General features: G+C 46.4%; 1 protein-coding gene across 6 annotated transcripts in view; it reads left to right on the top strand.

Moving 5' to 3' along the window:
* Positions 1-19,440, top strand: part of LOC128810262 (rho guanine nucleotide exchange factor 17-like) — a 46,585-nt gene that overhangs the window by 20,710 nt on the left and 6,435 nt on the right. For 4 of the 6 annotated variants that reach the window (XR_008437986.1, XR_008437985.1, XR_008437987.1 and 1 more), the window contains exons 2-4: positions 9,883-10,001; positions 11,648-13,384; positions 18,970-19,144. Coding sequence is in view for 3 of the 6 variants with exons in the window: in XM_053982976.1 (XP_053838951.1) it covers positions 11,817-13,384; positions 18,970-19,144 (1,743 nt within the window). In the remaining 3 variants the exon portion in view is untranslated. The remainder of the gene's footprint in view (positions 1-9,882; positions 10,002-11,647; positions 13,385-18,969; positions 19,145-19,440) is intronic. The other 2 variants (XM_053982979.1, XM_053982978.1) reach the window with 2 other exon arrangements.

The following is a 19,440-nucleotide window of genomic DNA, read 5'->3' as shown; positions in this document are numbered from 1 at the left end:
AGCCTCTTGTATAGACAGGTAGGCAAGAGGAGATAGAAAAAGAAAATCCAAGTAATTTCCATAGCTAATTGAAATGGAGGGGAAGGGAAGAGGTGCAAATCCAACTTGAAAGGGCAGCCTTTGCCTTTGATAATCAACTGGGAAAAATAACTTACTGGAGCATTGAAGAATATGAAACAAAAGTAAATAAATGATGCTGTCAGTCTGATCAAAGGGTTGCTATACAAGAGAGACCCTCTGTCAGTGCTGGTCCAGCCTCCATGTGCTTAGGAACTTTGCCCGGTAAATTTGATGAACAGCTACATGTAATGTAGAGAAAGAAACTGAATTTTCCTCTTGGGATCTGTTCCTGATGTGATTTCAGACTCTGTAGGCCATTAGAGCTAGGGATATCAAAAGATGCAAAAGATAGGGGCAGGGTAATTTTGTTTCCAGTTCCTGAGTTCAATGGAGGCAAAGGATCTGAACACACTGACACATCCATTGGATCTGATCTGCACTGGAGCATTTATTGGCAAAACTATCCATGTAATGGTATTGCTATAGATAATGCACCCCTGTGAATATAATTATTCTGTAATAACAGATCCAAACAAATAAAAACTTTCTGGATTAAGAGTGCCTGTCAGATGATGGAGTGATACATGCCTGGAGTGGTACTATTGTTAGGAATAAAAGGTTCTTTAGTAAATTTGTATGTACTCCTAGACATAAAGCAGAAAAGATAAGAGTCTTTGCTAAGACAAAAAGCATAGTCTAAAATTTGCTAATCATACTAAAATCTTCCCCAAAACAAGGCATCTTGCAGTTTGTGCACTCCTTGGTGGGCTTAGATAAATAGCATTTGTAGAGAAAGAAGGAGTTCCACTGGAGCTTTATCACTTCTTCATTAATGTGACACCAACATGAATTAGGAATGATTTTCCCAGAGAAAGCAAGGTCAGAGAGAAGTGTTATTTTAGCAAGATGGTTCCTTGTGCCCCAAATCCCAAGAACACTTGTGCAAAGACCCAATTGTGACTGGAGCCCAGTCTGTCATTTCCAGTGGTCACTTGGTTGGGATGGTTGCTCTAAACTGCACATTGCAAAGTAGGAAGCCAAGAGAGAGCCCATGGCACCACCTTCAAAGAGAGCACAGCACTGAGCCTCAGCGAAATAGAGCAAAAAACTGCAGCAGTGGCTTTTCCACGCTTGAAACAGCTCTGGAGAGGCAGGAAGTTCCCAGGGGCTATTGAGGCAGCTGAATGAAATTGTCACTTGTGATAAGGCATCCTGAGAGCTGGGGGAAATCCTGGCTCTGTGCCCACTGGCACAGGTCCAAGTGATATCACTGGAGCCAAGATTTTTAGTCTGTATGTGAAATGAATCGCCAGGGTGAAGCTGCAAAAGTAATGCCTAGTAATGAAATCCACTTGCAGCACTGCACCTCTGCACCAGAGCCCTGCTGCGAGCAGGAGTGTTTGCACTGGTTCTGGGGAACACTGTGCCATTCTTGTAGGAGGCAGGAGGAGGCAAGAGGTGTGAAGTGCTACTGAATTCATCAAGTATGTCACATAGCTGCCCATTTGTAGGCAAACTCACATTTTTGTTGACCCACTTTTATTATTTTTTGCTAGCTTTCACAGGATTCCCATCAACACCACAGAGTATCCATCAATATCACCATAGCAACAAAAAGTCATTAATGGTCTCCTGCCTATTGACAGTCAGAATCTAAAGGGTGCTGATCTGGGTGGTAAGACATCACTACCAGTTTCAATGAGAAAGGAAAGAGCTCAGGGTCTCTGTGGAATCAATCCTTTCATTCTCCATTCTCTGCATCTCCCCAGAGAAGTCCTGCATTGTGTAATGGCAATAAGGGACATATTTCTTCCCTTAGCAAGTTCTGTGCAATGTGTGCTTAGGGAACTGCTGCCAGGAAAAGATGGGGCTAGATTTGTTGCACAAGTAGGGATAAATGTGCCTCTCTTGGGTTTGTTTGCATGGGGCTGTGGTTCTGAGAGACACTTTACATTGCAAATAAGCAACTTATCCTGTAAACCTCCAGGGAGTTCAGAGCAAAGCGGGAGACTTGGGGGCCAGGAAGGGGGAATGGCAGGCTAAACTGTGAGAAGAGATAAAAGACATGTCATATAATTCTGCTAAATGGTGAGGGAAGGGAAATTCTCAGCAGGTGTAAATTAGCATTGACAAGCAATGCTGATTTACACCCAGCTCATGGTCTGGTCCACAGTTTAATCAGCTGAAAAGCATCAGCATCTGAAAGGGAGGGGATTGTTTAGAGATGTCCATGAGAGGAGTTGAAAATCTGTGAAAAAGAAGAAAATTAATTCTCTTTGGTAGGTAGGGAAGAGCTTGTGATGTTCCTTGGGACTGATGCAGAGGCAGAGCCTGGCCAGCTGCACCAGCTCCCTGTCAGGACTCCCACTGCCTTGTAGTGGGAGTCCTGCAACATGCAGTGCTGGACCATCTGAGGATACCTCCCTCAAATGAGACAGGTGGTGGGTACAGTCCTGCCTGGTTTTCTGTAGAAGCACTGCCAAGTGCCTCCAGAGCCAAAGGAACAGAAAGTGTTACTGCCCATGGCCATCCACGCCTGGCCAGGACTACTGGCGCTGCTGTCATCCACATTTCCTCATGGCAAACCTGCCTCTGCCAGCAGTATGACACAGTGCCTGACAGCTTTGGGATGTAACCTAGCAAGGTGTAGGATGAGATCATACATGTCCCTCACCATCCTCAACACTCCCTTCCTCCCCCGAGATCTCTTTCTGATCGCACGTGTGCTGGCATGGAAGAGCTCTGCTCATCCACCTACCCTAAGCTTTGGGGAGCGCTGGAGTGGCTTCCAGTGCAAAGTTAACAAACTGGGGTCAACAAAATTAAATTGTGGGGCTTCTTTCCCCACTAGTGAGATGGGAGCCAAGGTTCATATTGCCTGCATGGAAAGACTGGTGCAGTATGCCACTGGTGCACTCAAAGTTTAACATTTGTGGCTGCACTGCAAAAAATCATTTTCCTAGTACAAGGAAGGGAGGAGGAACTTTGGATGTACAGCTTATTCTTAGAACTAGGGTGTGATTTCTTTCCTGTACACCATGCATTTTAAGGATTAGGCTGAGACTCTGGGGACAATCTTAGAACAAGGAAGAAGGAATACCCTTCAGCCACCCTGAGAGAGCCAACTGCATAGGACTGTTTTTCTGTTTTCCTTCTGGGACTGGTGGAAGCAATGTAATAGGGCATGGGAAGTGCTGTTTCTGTGTGCCATGATGGTCTTGTACTGCTTGTTCAGCCAGGGGTATTTCCACCCTGAAAGAAATCCAGCATCATGACTTAGGCCCTGCAAATCATGAGATTAAATCATGAGTGAAATGACAATATTAAAAAATGACTTGATTTTATTTTTCCCAGTAAGCATGACTTGGCTTTTTACCTCTTTCTTGCCAGGAAGTAAATGAAAATGGTGAGTTGAAATGCCGGTCTTCAATGCACAAAAGATGACAACATTCAGCTTAGGTGAGGGCTCTGTTGATCCTCCTCACATGCTGCAGGGGGAAGGGAGCAGCCAGCCCTTTCCTGCTACTGACTTGTTTTACTTCTCCCTGTCACTTCTGATACTCAACTGATCCATTGTGCCCTGCTTTTTTTGCACTGTCCCTTCTGCCTTCCTCAAACACATGCAGAGAGGATCAAGACAGTTTTAGATGATCTGAGGTGTAGTTCTCCACTTCATCATTTTTCAGCTGCAGACGTGCTCCATCTGTGTTGCTCTTTCCAAAAGGATGTGCTGCTGACCACAGCTGGAGGCAGAGCGCTGGGCTGGCAGTAGTGGGCTGCCTCACAAAGGCGTGTGAGTCACTGACTGAGCATATCAGGGCTAGGTTGGAGCACACCTCTGGCAGGGAGCCAGAGGAGAACGGTCTGGAGCTGGCACCGGGAAGTCACAACTGATGCTGGACGCTTTGCTGAGACTGAGCTTCAAGTCACAGCCTTAACCTTTTCTTCTCCCCGCTTCCCAGGAAATAACAAATTCACCTGTAGCCATATTGGAACCATTTTCTGCAGTTAGTGCTGATGTTATACCTATGCAGAGTGGGAATTTGAAGGAGAAGTGGAGGTGCCAGCTTGTGAAGTGAGCTAACATATGGCTTTATAATTCCCAGATCTCACAGGGGGGTGGGTAGGTTTTCCTGGCTCAGGTTTGCCTCTGAGAACTGCGTGTATCTTTGCCAGGTATGGAGCAAGGTCAGAGCCTGTGCTCAGATCATGTCTGTTCCTCATAAGGCCAATAGTGAGTGATATGTGTATGTGCCAAGACAGGGGGCTGGTCGGCAAGATCTGCTCTGCCTGACCCGAAGGCCTGGGAATGCTTGGTTCAGGGTGTCTGCACAGATCAGGGGAAACCACCTGGGTCCTAAACATCAGCTAACTCAAGCCTCAGCATTGTCTCTGCAGGTTAGAACCCTGCGGACTCCTTCTCCAGCAGTAAGAGGGGAGCAGAGTGGCTCACAGTGTTACAGACGAGGGCAGCATCTGTCAATTAGATGCACCCTGCAGGTTCATAGGTGCTGTGGGGGGTCTTCCCAGAAGAGGACTTCATTGCAAATGGAACTTGCTTCTCCTGAGGGGGAGTCATCCAAAGGAGCTTTGGGGTCAACCAGGGTGTTGAGTCACTGAAAGCTTGGCAGATGGTGGGTGCTGCCATCTCTTGGGATGCTTCACAGCTGATGATGACAAGCAGCTCCAGCTGGGGCACTTGATGGGGGTGTCACACTGATGTCTTCAGGAGCATTTGCTACACAATCAACTTACTCAGCCTTCCTTTGCTGTGAGATGAATGTCAATCCTCTGAAGCTCCAGCCCCTCTGCTGCATCAGCAGCAGGACTGTTGGAGCAATATTATCCAAGAGACTGAGTGGTGCATTGCTGAGACAAAAGGAAGTACCATTTTCCAAAGCAGGGAATCAAGAGGGAACACAAGTCACCTTGCAAGTATGCTACCTGAAATCAGTGTGCTGGAATGCCTGCCCTTGGAGGTAGGCTGGAAGCATCATCTCATCGTAGCCTTTTTGAAAGGGGAGCAAGGGGAAAACCATGATGGGTGTCAAAAAGGAGAAGCTGCTCAGACTAAGAGAGCAGCCAGAAAAATTCATCAAGGGCAGTGCTACCAAGTGCACAGGTGTGTGAAGCAGTAGGGCTTCTCAGGTGAAACCTTTTATGTCAATAAAAATAGTTCCGAAACAGCTTAAAAATCCTACAGAAAAGGAGCCAAGAATACTTAAGTGAGTAGATAAAATTTTGAGAGTAGCTTTTCCACTGCCTTGAGACTATTTCAGAGCCAATCTGGCCCAAATAGAAACTCACATGAAGTTATGGTGATTCCTATACTCTCCCTGTTGGAACTGAGCAGGATGTTCCTGTGGTGATCAACAGATACTGTGGACAGAGTCTCCTGTGACACATCTGGCTTGCACACGTGTGCCCTTTGAGCTGCTCTGACCGGCCAGCCCTAACTGTGGCCAAGACCAGTTTTTCTGGACAAGTTGTTAACAAGTTGTTGTGTTGTGTTGAATGCAGTGGGATGGAGGAAGACTTGGAGAATCAGGAAAAAAAATCCATAAAAGGATTAGGAAAAGATATGTGAAAGGAGGAAAACGGCTTGACAATATCACATGGTGAAGCAAGCAGCTCATAACACAGCAGAATTTAATGCCATTGCCTGTGCTCTCAGCACCCTCTTGACGCTGGGCTGTACTGTGTCTTCAGGGGTTCCCCATGCCAAACTGTCTCTGAGACTTTGTGGTTCTTGCTTATGCTTAAGGTGAGAACAGAGGGATTATAAATCAGTGAGCAGACTATAAAGGTTATTGTTTTCCCATTATTACCTGGTTTTGAAATAAATCTGGCAGTTGTTCCTCTTATTAGCAATCCTGATTTATGCCATACAGAGGACAATGAAAGCAGTGATAATACTGTAAACTCAGGCAAAGTTATGGTTAGCTGTTTACCCTAGGAAGGAGAAAGAAACCCAGGAAATTGTACTGGTTCAGAGAACTGCTATGGCTGTACCTCTCCTGCTGCAATTAACAGACACTATATAAGCTGTGTTCCTGTTTCAGCTGCTACAACAGACAAAAAAAACTCCAAGAAATTTAACTACAGTGACCTTATATTCATCAACCAGTTTTTGCAGCACAGCACTGGTTAAGAGAACAGCTAAGAAAGCAAATACAGCCAAGGCACCTTTCTTTTTCTTGTTAACCTTTAATACAAAAAAAATAAAACATCTGGCATTCTTTCCCTTGAGACTGCTGGTGTTCTGCTAGGCAGCTGAAGTGATGGGCATGACGTATCAATAAGCAGATCATGCTGTGACCATGAGGTTTGCTGTATCAGATAGCACAAAACTCAGAGCAGTAAAATAGCTTGCTAAAATCCCTTATATAGCTCTTTGAAATGTGCTGTTCACATCCCTCTAGCTGGCTGGATCTCTGAAATAAAAGGGTGATTGTAGTCCAGAATAAACCAACCTCTGTTCAGTGCTGCAATTTGCAAAACCTAGTGCAGAGACATTAGAATAAAACCCAAAGGTTAGTGTAATCTCTTATTTCAAGATGGAGTAAGGATCTGCAGTTATTCCCCTCCCTTGGAAGCAGGAGTTTGCTGTGATGGCCATGACTTGGAAGCTCATTTGCTTGTGACTGAAATGTTGTAAATGTGGAAAGTGGAAAATGTACCAGTCTCACTTGATGTCTCTGATCAAGCAGGAGATGCTAGACAATAGCAGGCTGCTCTCCACAATTTAATGGAACAAATGTCCATGTTTGAGAAGTCTGTAGAGTAAATCTTGCTGCAGTGACCTCTGCAAAGCACCACCAGCCCTACTGAGTAAACCTACTTAGCCCTGCCAGATTTGGTGGCCTCTCTTCCTGAGGCCGTGTGAGGCTGTGTGATCCCTTGTCCTGGTATTCCTGGAGTCCTTGAACATGTCTGGTCTTCTCCACAGTGTTTTTTATCAGCAATGAGCTACTTACCCTGTGCGTGCCTGCTTCATCCTCCTGACACTTTGTCTCGTGCTTTGCTGGGAAGGTCAGCCAGGCAGAACAGTTCTGATGTGTTTGGGAAGAAATAATTTATCCTTCAAGCTTTAATCCTTTAGAAATAAGTTCTTGGGGGGGATTTTACAGGAAAATTAAGGTTAATGGCAAGTCTCCAAGCAGGCACTTATCAGAGTAGTGGAGAAGTTGATTAAACAGAATCACATAGAAAATAAGCTGTCCCTTTAGTCTTATACTCACTTAAGGCATGAGGCTCATAACCACTAGAAACTTTTCAGTCCTTGAGCCAGGGAACAGGAAAATGTTTCACAGACAATGTGATTGAGGAGCACTGATGTGCTGCAGCAGCAGCCAACACTAAACTCTGCTTTGCTATTTGGCTTGGAATAAGTGACCATTGGCCTGGAGGATTGCTGGTCTAGAATAAAGCCTGAACTTTGGGTAAGTGTGGACAGGATTGCCTGAAGTACCCAGGGGAGTAAACGAAGGCACGTAGCCTCAATCCACAGAGAGCAGTGCTTGGTCTAACTGGGGGAGAGCAGAGGATACATTAGGGCTGCTGTGCACCTTTAGGAGAGGGTAAATTAGGATCCAGAGTTGGGTCACCATGTAAAGAATTACCATTTCCCTTCCTTCCTTCCCTCACTACCCGCCTCCCTCACTCCCCTCACACTTCATTGGGTTTTGCTAGTCAATACCTGGAATCACCTGCTGTAGCTATAGCGTGCACTTACAGCTCTGAGGTGGTGGGAGGACAAACTTTCAAGTTTGCTGTGGTTCCCAATGTTTCTTTGTTGGTGACCATATAAGACTGCAGCTAAATACTCTTGTATGTGCCATGGGCCTGCAAGTATGTGCTCAGAGGTCATCTCTAGCTTATCAACCAGAAGCATATTAACTTGTTTTGGGTTTTTTTTTTTCCTGTCTCCATCTTGTGCTCTCCTCCAGCAGACTGCCTACAACAGGCTTGTGGCCATGTTACTTGGGAGCTGAGTGTTTAGGCACATGTTTTATATCATGGAGTGTCAATGACCTGACAAATGCAGCCATCTGAGCTGAAACTATGATGCAGTTGCCATGTGCCATGGAGCACAAGAACAGGGGAAGGAGGGAGAAAAACTTGGTGTTTCTTGGTTACAAGCCAGGGACAAATTACCTGGTAATTTAGAGAGACCACTGCTTTTCTCCTGCTCCAAGCATCCCTGAGTAGCAGGGGAAGGAGGCTGTGCCTCAGCCAGTCCTCTGTCCAGGTCATGACTCGGGCAGCAGCTGCCTTGGGTGCTCAGTGAAATTAAGCTTAGCTGCCTGACATGCTGTGCACAGCCCTCAGGGCAGTGACATGGAGGAACTGACAAGATCACAAGAGTTCAGCTGGAAAGAGATGGTCCTTCCAAGAGTGGAGTAACAGGGAACAAAGGTGCTGCTGCCTGAGCTGGCTGTTACAAGATCTCCACAGCTGCCCTGCAGGTGTTTGGGGGAACAGAACCCACAGATTTCTGAGACTCCCTCTCACTCCAGCCAGGACACAAGACCCCTTTGCTTACCCACCTGTGAGCTACATCCATGTGCACCTTTGCTCTTAGTTCTCCTGGAAGTATCAGAGGGACTTCCTGTGTTAGAAGTGTTTAAACAAAAAAAACTCACTGTTCAGAGAAAGAAAATTCACCCCTGATGGGTGACAAATATTAAAATAAATTATTTGGGAACAAAATTCCCATCTTTCTGCACTTAATACAGTAAATTTTGGTTCTTGCCTACATGTCAGCAAACTTTGCACAGCCTCCTCTGGAAAGTCTCTGTCCCCTGCTGTCTCACAGCCAGCTCTGTCTTCTCTGGCTCCTCTCCTCTGCAAACCTGCCTCTGGCTCCCACTCTATCCCTCACTCTACCTGCCCCACTGTGCCCACAGGAGGTTTCTTCCAGCTGCTCCTTCCCTGAAAATTACTTTAGCTGTCTCATGCACATTTCCTGGAAAATCCTGCCCTGACAAAGCAGCAGCAGGTTCCTGCTGCCTGGCAGTACTTGAGAGCACTGATACCTTCCGTGGCTGCTGGGGAAATGGGCTTGTGCTGTTCTGCAGTGCAGAGGGGTACCTTCACCTGCTGGAGGGTTTGAGGCATTCCCCTGAGAAATGGAGGGGTGTAAACCCCCCTGCATGGCCTGTGCTGTGCACTTGAGCAGTCAGGGACAGAGTGGCCCCTGACCTCTCACGCCTGGCATCACCGTAGCTGACCTGCAGCCCATAGAAGGGTCAGCTGTATGAGCCCTGACAGTGAACTTTCACCTGAAGGGAATCACGAGGGCAAAAATCAATTGTCTTCTCAGTGCTGCCCATCTTTTGGTGAATGGAGCACCAACAGACAGATCCCACCCTGTTGTTTCTCTGTCTCTGCTTCCTTGCTCTTTTCTTGACTGCTTCTGCCCCTGCCTGTGCACTTTCTCCTCTGGCCCCCTTGCTGTCACATGCACACATGCAGAGCCTGCCAAGCCAGCGTCCAGCCCAGGATCCTGCCTCACATGGGCCTTGCTTTCTCTTCAGGCCTTACTCTGTGTAACTCCCTGCTTTGGGCAGGGGCAGCTTTAGTCTCTGCTCTCACTGCAGCAAGGGCTGTTTTCTCTTTCTTCTTGTTCTGAAAGCATAATGCCAAAAGCACATGGTGGCTTTTAGTCCTGTGGCTGTGACCTGATCACAGACCAACCTGACAGGGCATGGCATCCTTTATTAACAACGCTTTCTCACAGGAGCCCTCCAGCACTACCAGGAGTCATGCTCTCTCCTAGTGCCTGGCTTTCACATCATATAATTCTTTCTTTCTTGACAGATTATGTTATAACCTATGAGCACAGAAAGTCCTGATCCTCATGTTTCTCTGCTGTCACCTGTGGGCTCCTCCAGAGCCGTGAAGAAGGGGGAACTCCAGCCCCATCATGACAAGACCGGGTGAGAAGTACCTGTGACGTTTTGGGGAACAGCACACTTTGAGAGCTAGTTTTAATTTATATTTATAGCAGTTATGAAGGATGGAAATTATGTTGTTCATTCAGTGGTGAACTACAGGAGCAGTTCTGCCTTCCCTCTCTGGGATGAGATTAGACATAATTTCATTAATGCAGGGAAAATGTGCCAATTTGAGCCACTCTAAGCAAGGGGTGAATCAAGCTCATAGTGTGTTAGCAAAATTGTCTTCCAGGCAATACAGTACCTCAGACTTCCCCTCAGATAGCTGTCTATTGGTGCATCACATGGCGAGGTGCCTGTGGTGTCTTAGCCTTCAGGGAGTAACAAACCTCTTCATTCCCCTCCTGATCAAGGTGGCTGTGCTGTCTGACTAGTTGGCCACATGTGGGGAATCCAGCTGCTCTATAGAACAAACAGTCTGGGCTGTAACTGATTCTGTCTTGCTTTATCAAGACCTCTTCCTGTGTGTTCAACCTGGTTGGTTCTTGCCTGGTTTATTATTAAAGACTCATGCCCCACCATCCCACCTCTATCTTGCCCTTACGAATCTCAGGCTAACCCCATATCCCCTGCCCAATCTTACTCTTACGTATGGCACTCACTCATTCCCTTTGCCTCTGATTGAAAAGGAAGGGAGTGGACTAGACTGTAGCAGACACTGATGTCTTGTGTGACTGCTGGCAAGTCCATGAGGCCTAAATCCCTAAAAGAAATCTAGAGTCTCTCCATTCAGTGTAAGCAAGCTCTGTCCACTTCCAGCAAGGACTTAGTCATTTAGCCTTCATCCTGCTGGCCTAAACTGGAGTTTAGGGATTTAATTCTCCACTCTGAACATGTTGTTTTGTCACTTAGATTCCCTGGGCCTTTCAGTGCTGAACACAGCTCATAGGAGGAGCCTTGAAAAGCATAGCTTTCTCTTTTGGGGCCCCTGCTGAGCTGTCGTGGGAGGATGATCATTTGAGCCTGTGGCTAAGGAGTCAGGAGGGTGATTTGTGAAAGTCTGTAAGTTACCTTTGTCTCTGCACTGGAAAGGCCTTGGCAATGCTTGGCTACCATATGCAATCAGTAAACCATATGTATCTTCCTTGTGAAGGATGAATCATAGCAATAAGGGGCTGCAATGTGACTGTCAGGCACAAAACCACCACCTGTCAGCCTTCTTCTTCCTCCTTGTTACTTGAGTCTTCAAGGACACCACAGTTATGTCATCCTTTCCTGGCCCCAGCATCCCCCTTAACTCATACACTCTTGTCTCCACCCCATTTGAGGGAAAGAACCTCACTATCTTTTGTAAACCTGCCGTCTCCGTAGTGCTGCTGTGTGAGTAAGCTGAGCCTGCAGCAAGCACTTCTGAGCATTTGTCCCTAGAGCTGAGCAATGTTATTGTGAGGGAGTTGCTGAGGGTAGGTAGGAAAAACTTCTCCAAATTCAGACAGGTAGTGTAAGGTCACTGTTGGCTTGGCTGGAGAAGAAAAGGCTTCCCCACAGCTCATCGCCCAGTTATGCTGCTCTGCTCCTGCACAAGCTATTGGTGTTGGATTCTGCATCCCCTGGAAGCAGACCTGCTGCTGCATCCTGCGAGTCAGCACCCAGCTGCTTCAGTAACTCATCTTTCCTTCCATTCACAGGTCTTCTACGCATGGCGACTCCACCCATGTGAGAGCTCTCTTATGTGAGTGCCCAGCAGCACACTTTGCTGTCTGTGGTCTGTGGACATTGACCGTCATCTAAGCGACACCCCAGCTCCCTCCTCTCCCCCTAGACGCCACTGTCCTAGAGCCTCCATGTGCATTTGCTATGACATACATCAGTGTTGATGAGAGACAGGAACACTGCCGGGTGATCTCGAGCTGCCAAAATAATCAGCTCTGTGCACAACATGGCTTAAAGGATTTTTCAGTTAGCAGCATGCATCCACTAAAGAACCTAGACACTCATATTTTTTCTGGGGACTTCCACACTCTTGCCTGCCACACAGGCAAGGCACGTTTGGTCAGTCCTGTGGAAAACCGGATGTATCGGAGTGTGGAAAACCTACACTGGGCAGCAGTTGCTGACTGTGGGCTGTATTCTCACTGCCGGAGCCTGGATAACGAGATCATCTTTCGCTATAGAGACACTAGTCAGTGGACAGAAGGCTGTGTGGATGTGGCCCCAGTACAGAGTGCATCAGACTCTGTGAGGAACCTTTCTCCCCATGCTAAACAGACATCTCGATCAGCACAGGATGTGCTCCTGCCTCCCTCTGCCAAAGTGCCTCAGAGGCTCTTCCCTTCTGCACAGGAAAGAGCCCTACACGGGGATGCCAGAAAAGAGCTGAAGGAGAAGCTGAGGCTGCACAGCAGTAAGGTGGCAGAGCCCTGTAAGCCAGTGCGCCCACAGGTGGCCCCACCTGAGCTGATGGCCCAGGAGTGCTTTGGAAGCCAGGTGTGCCGGCAGAGCAGGAACGGCTGTGCTGTGAACTGCTGCACGGTTCTGGTGGAACACACTGCTCTCAGGCACAGCCTCACAGCGGGACAGGGACTGTGCTTTGCACACAGGATCATCAGTCCAGAAGACATCAAGCAGGAAGCTCAGAGGAGGCTTCAGCTCCGAAGGCAGAATAGCTCCCCGAATTTGCCCCTTCAGCACTCTGGGGAAAGCCATGAAATGAGCAAATCCAGAACAGCAGAGACCCTAGAACAGTACAGTGGAGAAACAGATGGCAAAGTCACATTGGGGCAGAGCAAGAAAGGCCGCTGCAAAGGGAGGCTCTACATACCCACCTTTGAGGAGTTCAAGCAAATGAGAAGTAAGGAGGGAAATTCATCTGACAGCAGCAGTGGGCCAGCAGATTGCTTGAAAAAGGGTCTGCCTGCAAACCAGACACTGGAGGAGGAAAACAGTAAGAATATCTGTCCAGAAGCTTTAGAGACCAAAGCTGTGAATGAATCTGCTGTCAGAGCAGAGGAGGATGACGATGTATTTCATGAAAACCACGCCTCTGCTGGCTTTTCCCAAAACCCAGCTACATGGGATGATTTCAAGATGAGCGGTCCTGAGGTGAAGGACAGAACCTTCCAGACCTCCATCCCAGATACATCACCAGTCCCTATTTGCTCCAGTCCTATTCCACGATCACCTCTACAGGCAGGAACAATACACAGTGCTGGGCAGGAGATCTTCAGTGATGAGCAGCAGAAAGGAGAGACAAGACAATTAAATGATGTCCTCCACCTTGCAGGACAGTCACTGGCTTCTGAAGCCCAGTCCTCTTGCTGTTCATCGCTGCTGTTAGAAGCCACAGATTTATCCAGCTATGGAGCTAAGCTACAAAAAATGAAGGATGAATTCATAGGTTCGGCCTTGGAACTTATTAAGAAAAGGTAACATGCTCCGTGGGGTCACCTGAAAGCAGTTCCCTTGTTAATGATCTGGTCTTTCTCCTGATAGGTACATTTAATTCCTGTAGCATAAATGTGCTGCTGGCAGAGCCTTTCATCTTGGAGTCTCTGATAGTCACATGGATGTGTCTTTAAAGCTGTTCAGCTTAAATTCCACCTTGTGGGAGATTAAACATCAAAAAGCATTTTCATCTAGACTTTGCCTTTTTGTGCACCTTAATCCTGTAAAGACAACAGTCATTAGTAGTTCTGACACCCAGTTTCCCACCCATTTTATTTCTGTATTAAAATGTCAGAATGTCTTTTTTTTTTTTTTAGCATCTGTTAAAAGTAGAAGACACCAAAGTACTGATATGATTCCTTTGAAGAAAGATGTAGAGTCTTGTGCTTTCACTTGCTGCCTGAATGTAGGGAACAGGCACACAAGGGTAAGATGGCTGCTATGAGTCTTTAACCCCCTCTTGGAGACCTGCACAGGCAGTGAGTCAAAGTACTTGTAAATACTGTCCTTCTGCCATCTCTGTGTAGGCAGCCAGAGAAAATACTTCTGTAGAGCCTTCCTCCTTCTCCATCCAGGGTTTTTCCCCTTCTCTGAGTAAAATGTTCACAACAACTGCTTTCTCTATCCTGGTTTTGGACACTGCAGTCCTGTTACCTCCCTCCTGCCTAAGAAGTGGGGATCCCTTTCTATGCAGGGTGGCACAGCAGGAATCAGCAAAGTTCTAGAAGCTACGAATTTGGAGCAGTTATCACTGTCTTACCATGAGATGAGGCTGATGGGAAAAGGAGGAGTAAGTGTTGGTGGAGTGGTTTCCATGCACTTGGCTTTCATGGTTGGATTTGCCAAGAATTGCATTAGACTTGGTTCCTGGCTGCTTCTGCAATCCGCAGATGGGTGTGTGAAATGCCAGGGCATCAACCTTGTATGCTGTCTTTTTATTTCTGGAATGCATGGGCTGAGACTGGACTCTGCTTTTAGAGGAGATAATAGTGACTTCTGCACAGGAATGAGAGTTGTCTGAAAGAACTTAAGTGGGGCTGAAGCCAGAGTGACAGTAGAAATAATTCTGCAACTTTATAGTCCAAAGGGAGGTAGGTGGTGTCAGAGCCCTCAGTGCTTCCCTCAGCTGTCCAGCCCAGCCTTGTGCTTTTCTTCTACAGTATGAAAACCCAATGAAGAGGTAGATGAGAAAGTTATGGGAAACAACCATTTTAATGGATTAGGCTATTTTTGTCATGAATGTGAAATGAAATATGCAGAATGGCACAAGCAGTAAGGGTGTAAGAACAGCTGTCTCTTTGCAGATCAATTATTTTACTGTTATCTGGAGCCCAAGCTGCATGCAGAGCAAAGTACAGGAAATGAGGAGTGCATATGATTTTCCTTCCCACTACTCTCCCAGCCTCCAAACACTTCCTGCCCACGGCCTTTATGTGTGGTTTCTGTGCTTTTAATATCCACAGTGGTTTTTGTTTCTGTGAATGGGTTCAGTCTCCCTAGTTGGATTTGTTAAAATCTATGAAGCAATTTTTATTAACACCAAAATGACAATTGATCTAAAAATGTGAATGACAATGGTTCCAGTATTAGAGAAGTAGTTTTATATGTGAAGGAACCACCCTGGCCTTATTATTTTCAGAGTAACAATAATTAATGGTAATTATTATCACCAAAGTACTGCTTATTGGGAAACTCCAGTTTCCTTTGTTTTGAAATTTATCAGTTTTCTATCATTTTCACCTGAGACCATAATGTCCCTGAATATTCACTACTTCAGCTGATTTTCACTGCAGAGGTGGGAGATTTTTGTCTGTATTTTTTGCTAAATTATGATTGCTGGCATCCAGGCTACATTCTTTCTAAGTCTCAAATGAAATTAGCTGAAAGCTGGGGATTTGGTCCCGTTTTCACAGATACTCAGCTCAGCAAGCCTCTATAGAGATGTTGTGATGGAGCATCACAGAGTAAAATAGCTAAAATTGTCTTCTCTTTCTAGTGCTTCTGTGTGTCAGTTTTACAAAGCAGTTTTGTCTGTAATTTAGCAGTCTCCATAGTAATTCATTGTTAATTACTTAAGATTCAGTCAATTGACTTAATATTTTGTCAGTGAAGATTAGATTGTCAATCTCATAATTATGGTGGCTTTAGCCCCCTCATGGGTCACTGGATACCCTTAACTTAGGTTGTAGCCCTGGCTGGGAAGGGGTGTTGCTATCTAGGTAGAAATCCTGTAAGCTTTTCAGTACACAGTCCACCTTCTGAAATTGCTTAAGTGGGGAATTGTTCAGGATAAGGACATGCAAATACCTCAGGTTTGTGTCTATGAAATGAGGGACATGGTGACAACAGAAGTCTGCACAATTTAGCCAAGGATATGGCTAAGAAGGAGGGCTTCCTGAAAAGAGTGATGGTCTGTGTGTGGGGTGACAACAGGACAGTGGGTACAATATCAACTGCCCCTAGCAGAGGACTGACACCAAGTCAGAAAGGCAGGTGACAGCGGGGAAGGCATGCACAAAAATGTTTCCATTAGTCAGAAAGAGTCAGGAACATGTGGAAAGGGCTGAGAACTGCTGGCTTGGACGATGATAAAACCATGAAGAGGCCCATAGAGACAGTGAAGGAAAGCAGGTGCATTTCCAGTTGTACTCATCCCCAGTACCTCCACTTCCATGAAATTCAGAGTTGATGGCCAGAGGTTTAAAAATACATTGAAAAAGAACTGGTCCTCTCTGTGTTGGCCCAAGTGCATCACCTCTCTTGGGGAGAACAGGAAAAACTGACACCAACCCCAGGCACAAACTCCTGTCCCAATAAGTGATTTAATCCAGCAGAAGGAAAGATGCTGGAGTCCCCCCTTCTACGCCCCTCTGTGAGGGCAGAGGGGACTTGACTTACTTGAGCAGGCAATGGTGTGAACTTGTTGGCAGCACAGATCTCTGCCAGGAGGAGGGGTCTAGAGAAAGGGGCAATATCCTGTTTTCTTGGCAATGTCCCCTCTTCCTCCTAAGCCAGAGGCAAAGGTTAAAGGAACAGCCCTAAGATGTTGTTTCACAAAACTGCTTGTATCCTCCCTGTTTTGCCCACATCCCTCTTATCACGCACTGATCTAGTGGTGTGTGGAGCAGCACTTGCCCCAAGACCACATGGCCAGTTCATCAAGCAGGACGGATCTAATCATGACAAGAAGAAACCTCCTTTCACACAATGTGGGCTCTGCATCACTGTCTTTCTTACCTCCAGCTGACCAGCCATGAGGTGGGTTGAATTTCTCAATCTTCAGTCATGTTTCCTTAGCTCAGCTCTCTGGGTAATATTGGCTCTTATTCCCACTGGAGACCACATCTGGAGTTTTTTTTTAAATGTCCCTTTTGGGCTAAGGAAACCACAATAAGGTCTGTAGACCCTATCAGCAGAGAGCTGCTGTCGGCTTCACTTAGAGGAGCTGCAATACTCTGGAGTGCTTCCCATGTTTAAGTGGATGATCTTGAAGCACTGTGAAAATGACAAATGAAAGCTCAGCATCTCTCATGAGAGTATGTTCTGTATAGTGGGAGCTGGTGTGATCAAGAAGATAATATTTCAATTATGAGCTCTGCTACTAACCTTGGGTGCATCCCATTGCCTCTCTGTGCCCCAGCATGGTCTCTTTTCTGAGTTATTTAACCAGGAACTGTTTGAGCAGGAGCAGCTTTTGGAAAGGGTGGTTTTCAGCAGTGGCACATCCTCTTCAAGAGTCTTCTTGCTCCTTAACCTGTGCCTTCCCTCCCATGGGTTTGCCCAGGTGATCTGTTCATACTTTACACAAACTCAATGAAACACCAATGAAATTATCTGTCTGAGAATTCATGAGGGAGTGGGTTTAAACCCATATAAATTCAAGACTGATTTTAGATCACGTGGCCACACAGACAGTTACACACACTTAAGGAGGGGTACCCCAGGCATGGCTGGGGACAGGAGGGAGGAAGGAGACAGGAATCTCTCAAGCCAGACCAGGCCAGGCCAGTACCATGGAGGGGCTGCAGCCTTGCTGTGTGCCTGTGCTGCTCTTACTGCTGCCTTGTAAGTGCCACAGACTTCTCTGTGCCAGCAGTGATGTTGGTATCCCCTTTCTACAGGCTGGACAGTAGAGACCTGGAGTGGGACAACAAAAAGCAAATGCCAGGAGCCTGCTGTTGGCACTGTTGCCATTGTCACGTAGCCATAGATAAACTCTTTTTAACTGGTTGTGTCAGCAGGGACCTGGAAACATAAATGGAGGAAGATGAAAAAGCATCAGCTGAAGAGATGCAAACCAACTTTTCTGGCCTGACAAGAGAGCCAGTTTGTGTTCTGGGAGATTTGTTCCCTCTTCAGTCATTTTAGTATTGGCTGATGGTATGTTATTGGAGCCAACTGTCATTCACTGCAAGGAGAATGCCCATCTGTCTCATGTGTTTGCTTGTAGTTGACACTGTTGGAATTGCACATTAGCAGTGTGACCTACCAGCATAAGTTCACAAGTGAAGCCTTTAAGAAGAGGCAGATTTTTCTCATAGGAGACTTTTGTTAAGCATAAAATACATGCAGAACCTGAAATATGTTCCAGACACTGGCTTCCTGTATATACAAGCATCCATATTCAGTCCTCACAACCTTCCTTTTTAAAGGAATCCAAGTCCATAAAAATTAAGTAAACCCAAAATAAAAAAAAAAATTATATTCTTCCCAACAGGCTTCATTATGCATGGAAATAAGATGTCTTAGAGAGCCTGTTAAAAAAAATGTATCACAAATAGTATCACAAACAACAGCCTGTCAACTACTCTGTCAAGTCAGTGGTTTTGCACCAGACTGTGTCTGTCTGGAGAGTGATGCTGTCTACAGAGGGGGGAACGTGGGGTTGGACAGGCTGCCTGTATCAGCCAGGCCAGACCCTTAATTAGCACCGGGCAGCCGTGAATGAGGGCATCCCAGAACTGCCAAGTGAGAGCAACAGACACTGCCAGTCTTTTCAGGTCTCAAGTGCACCAAAAGGCCTGATCATGAGTTCACTGAAAACAGATAGTATCTTTCCAGTGACTTCAGTGGGCTTGGGATCATATGAGATGAAAAGCAGAGGAAATACTCCTTTAATCCTCTAATCCCTTCAAAGTATTATGGTTTATAGCAGGTGATTTTCTTCCAGATGAGCAATATGGTTTCTGTGTTGGCAGCATCTCCTTAAATAGCAGCAAATATGGATGTAGCCTACTTAGAAAAGACTGTTTCTGGTCCCCGTGGAGCACCTCATGTTTTATGGACACAAAAATGCCCTGTGAACAGCCAAGACTTGATAACCCAGACTGATGTTGGCACGAGTGCAGTTACCCAATTTGCAATGTCTTAACTGAGCAGTGCTTAGAACCCCTGAAACACAAGCACAGCCATCCATGCTGACCAGTCACGATCCCTGCCTGCACTTTTCCTGAACTGTTGCAGATCATTGTTTGAACCTGAGCTCTCTGCTCAGTCTCATCTTTGTCAGAAATGGCGGGAGAACTGCATCCATGATGTTCAATGGAGTCTGCTTCTTCCCTTGCAGCTGCAATGCTGAGACTGCTGCCAAATCCCCCTCCAAGGGGCGGTGTGATCTGAGGGAAGCTGATCTCCCACCTCTGGAGGACAGCCAGCAGCCCACAGCGATGTCCATGGCAACAGAGACCTGGGAGGACAAGCCAAGCAATGAGACATCCAGTGACACTCCACCTGCAGGGAATGTAAGGGAGAGGAATTCCCCTCTCATGCGTGTGCTTAGGATTTTTCCCTTATTAGAAGCTCTGAAGGATCCCTTCATTGTAGGAACTGGGCAGGCTGGGAGATGGCAATCTGGGAAACTCCCGTGAGTGATTAAGTGCTGTTAGAAGCATAAGAAGCTTTTTTATTACACTCAGTAAAACAGGAGTAAGTTTTTTGCCTCTGCCTACATGCTGCTGCATTTCATGCAGGGAGTTCAGGAATTACTCCTTCATGGCTTCCAGTGTGTCTGGGGGTTCAGACAGATTCCCTCCTAGTG

This window comes from Vidua macroura, chromosome 7, assembly GCF_024509145.1.
Source record: "Vidua macroura isolate BioBank_ID:100142 chromosome 7, ASM2450914v1, whole genome shotgun sequence".
Taxonomy (NCBI): Eukaryota; Metazoa; Chordata; class Aves; order Passeriformes; family Viduidae; genus Vidua; species Vidua macroura.
Note: the sequence above shows the minus strand (reverse complement) of the source record. Positions and strands in the feature narration are given on the sequence as shown.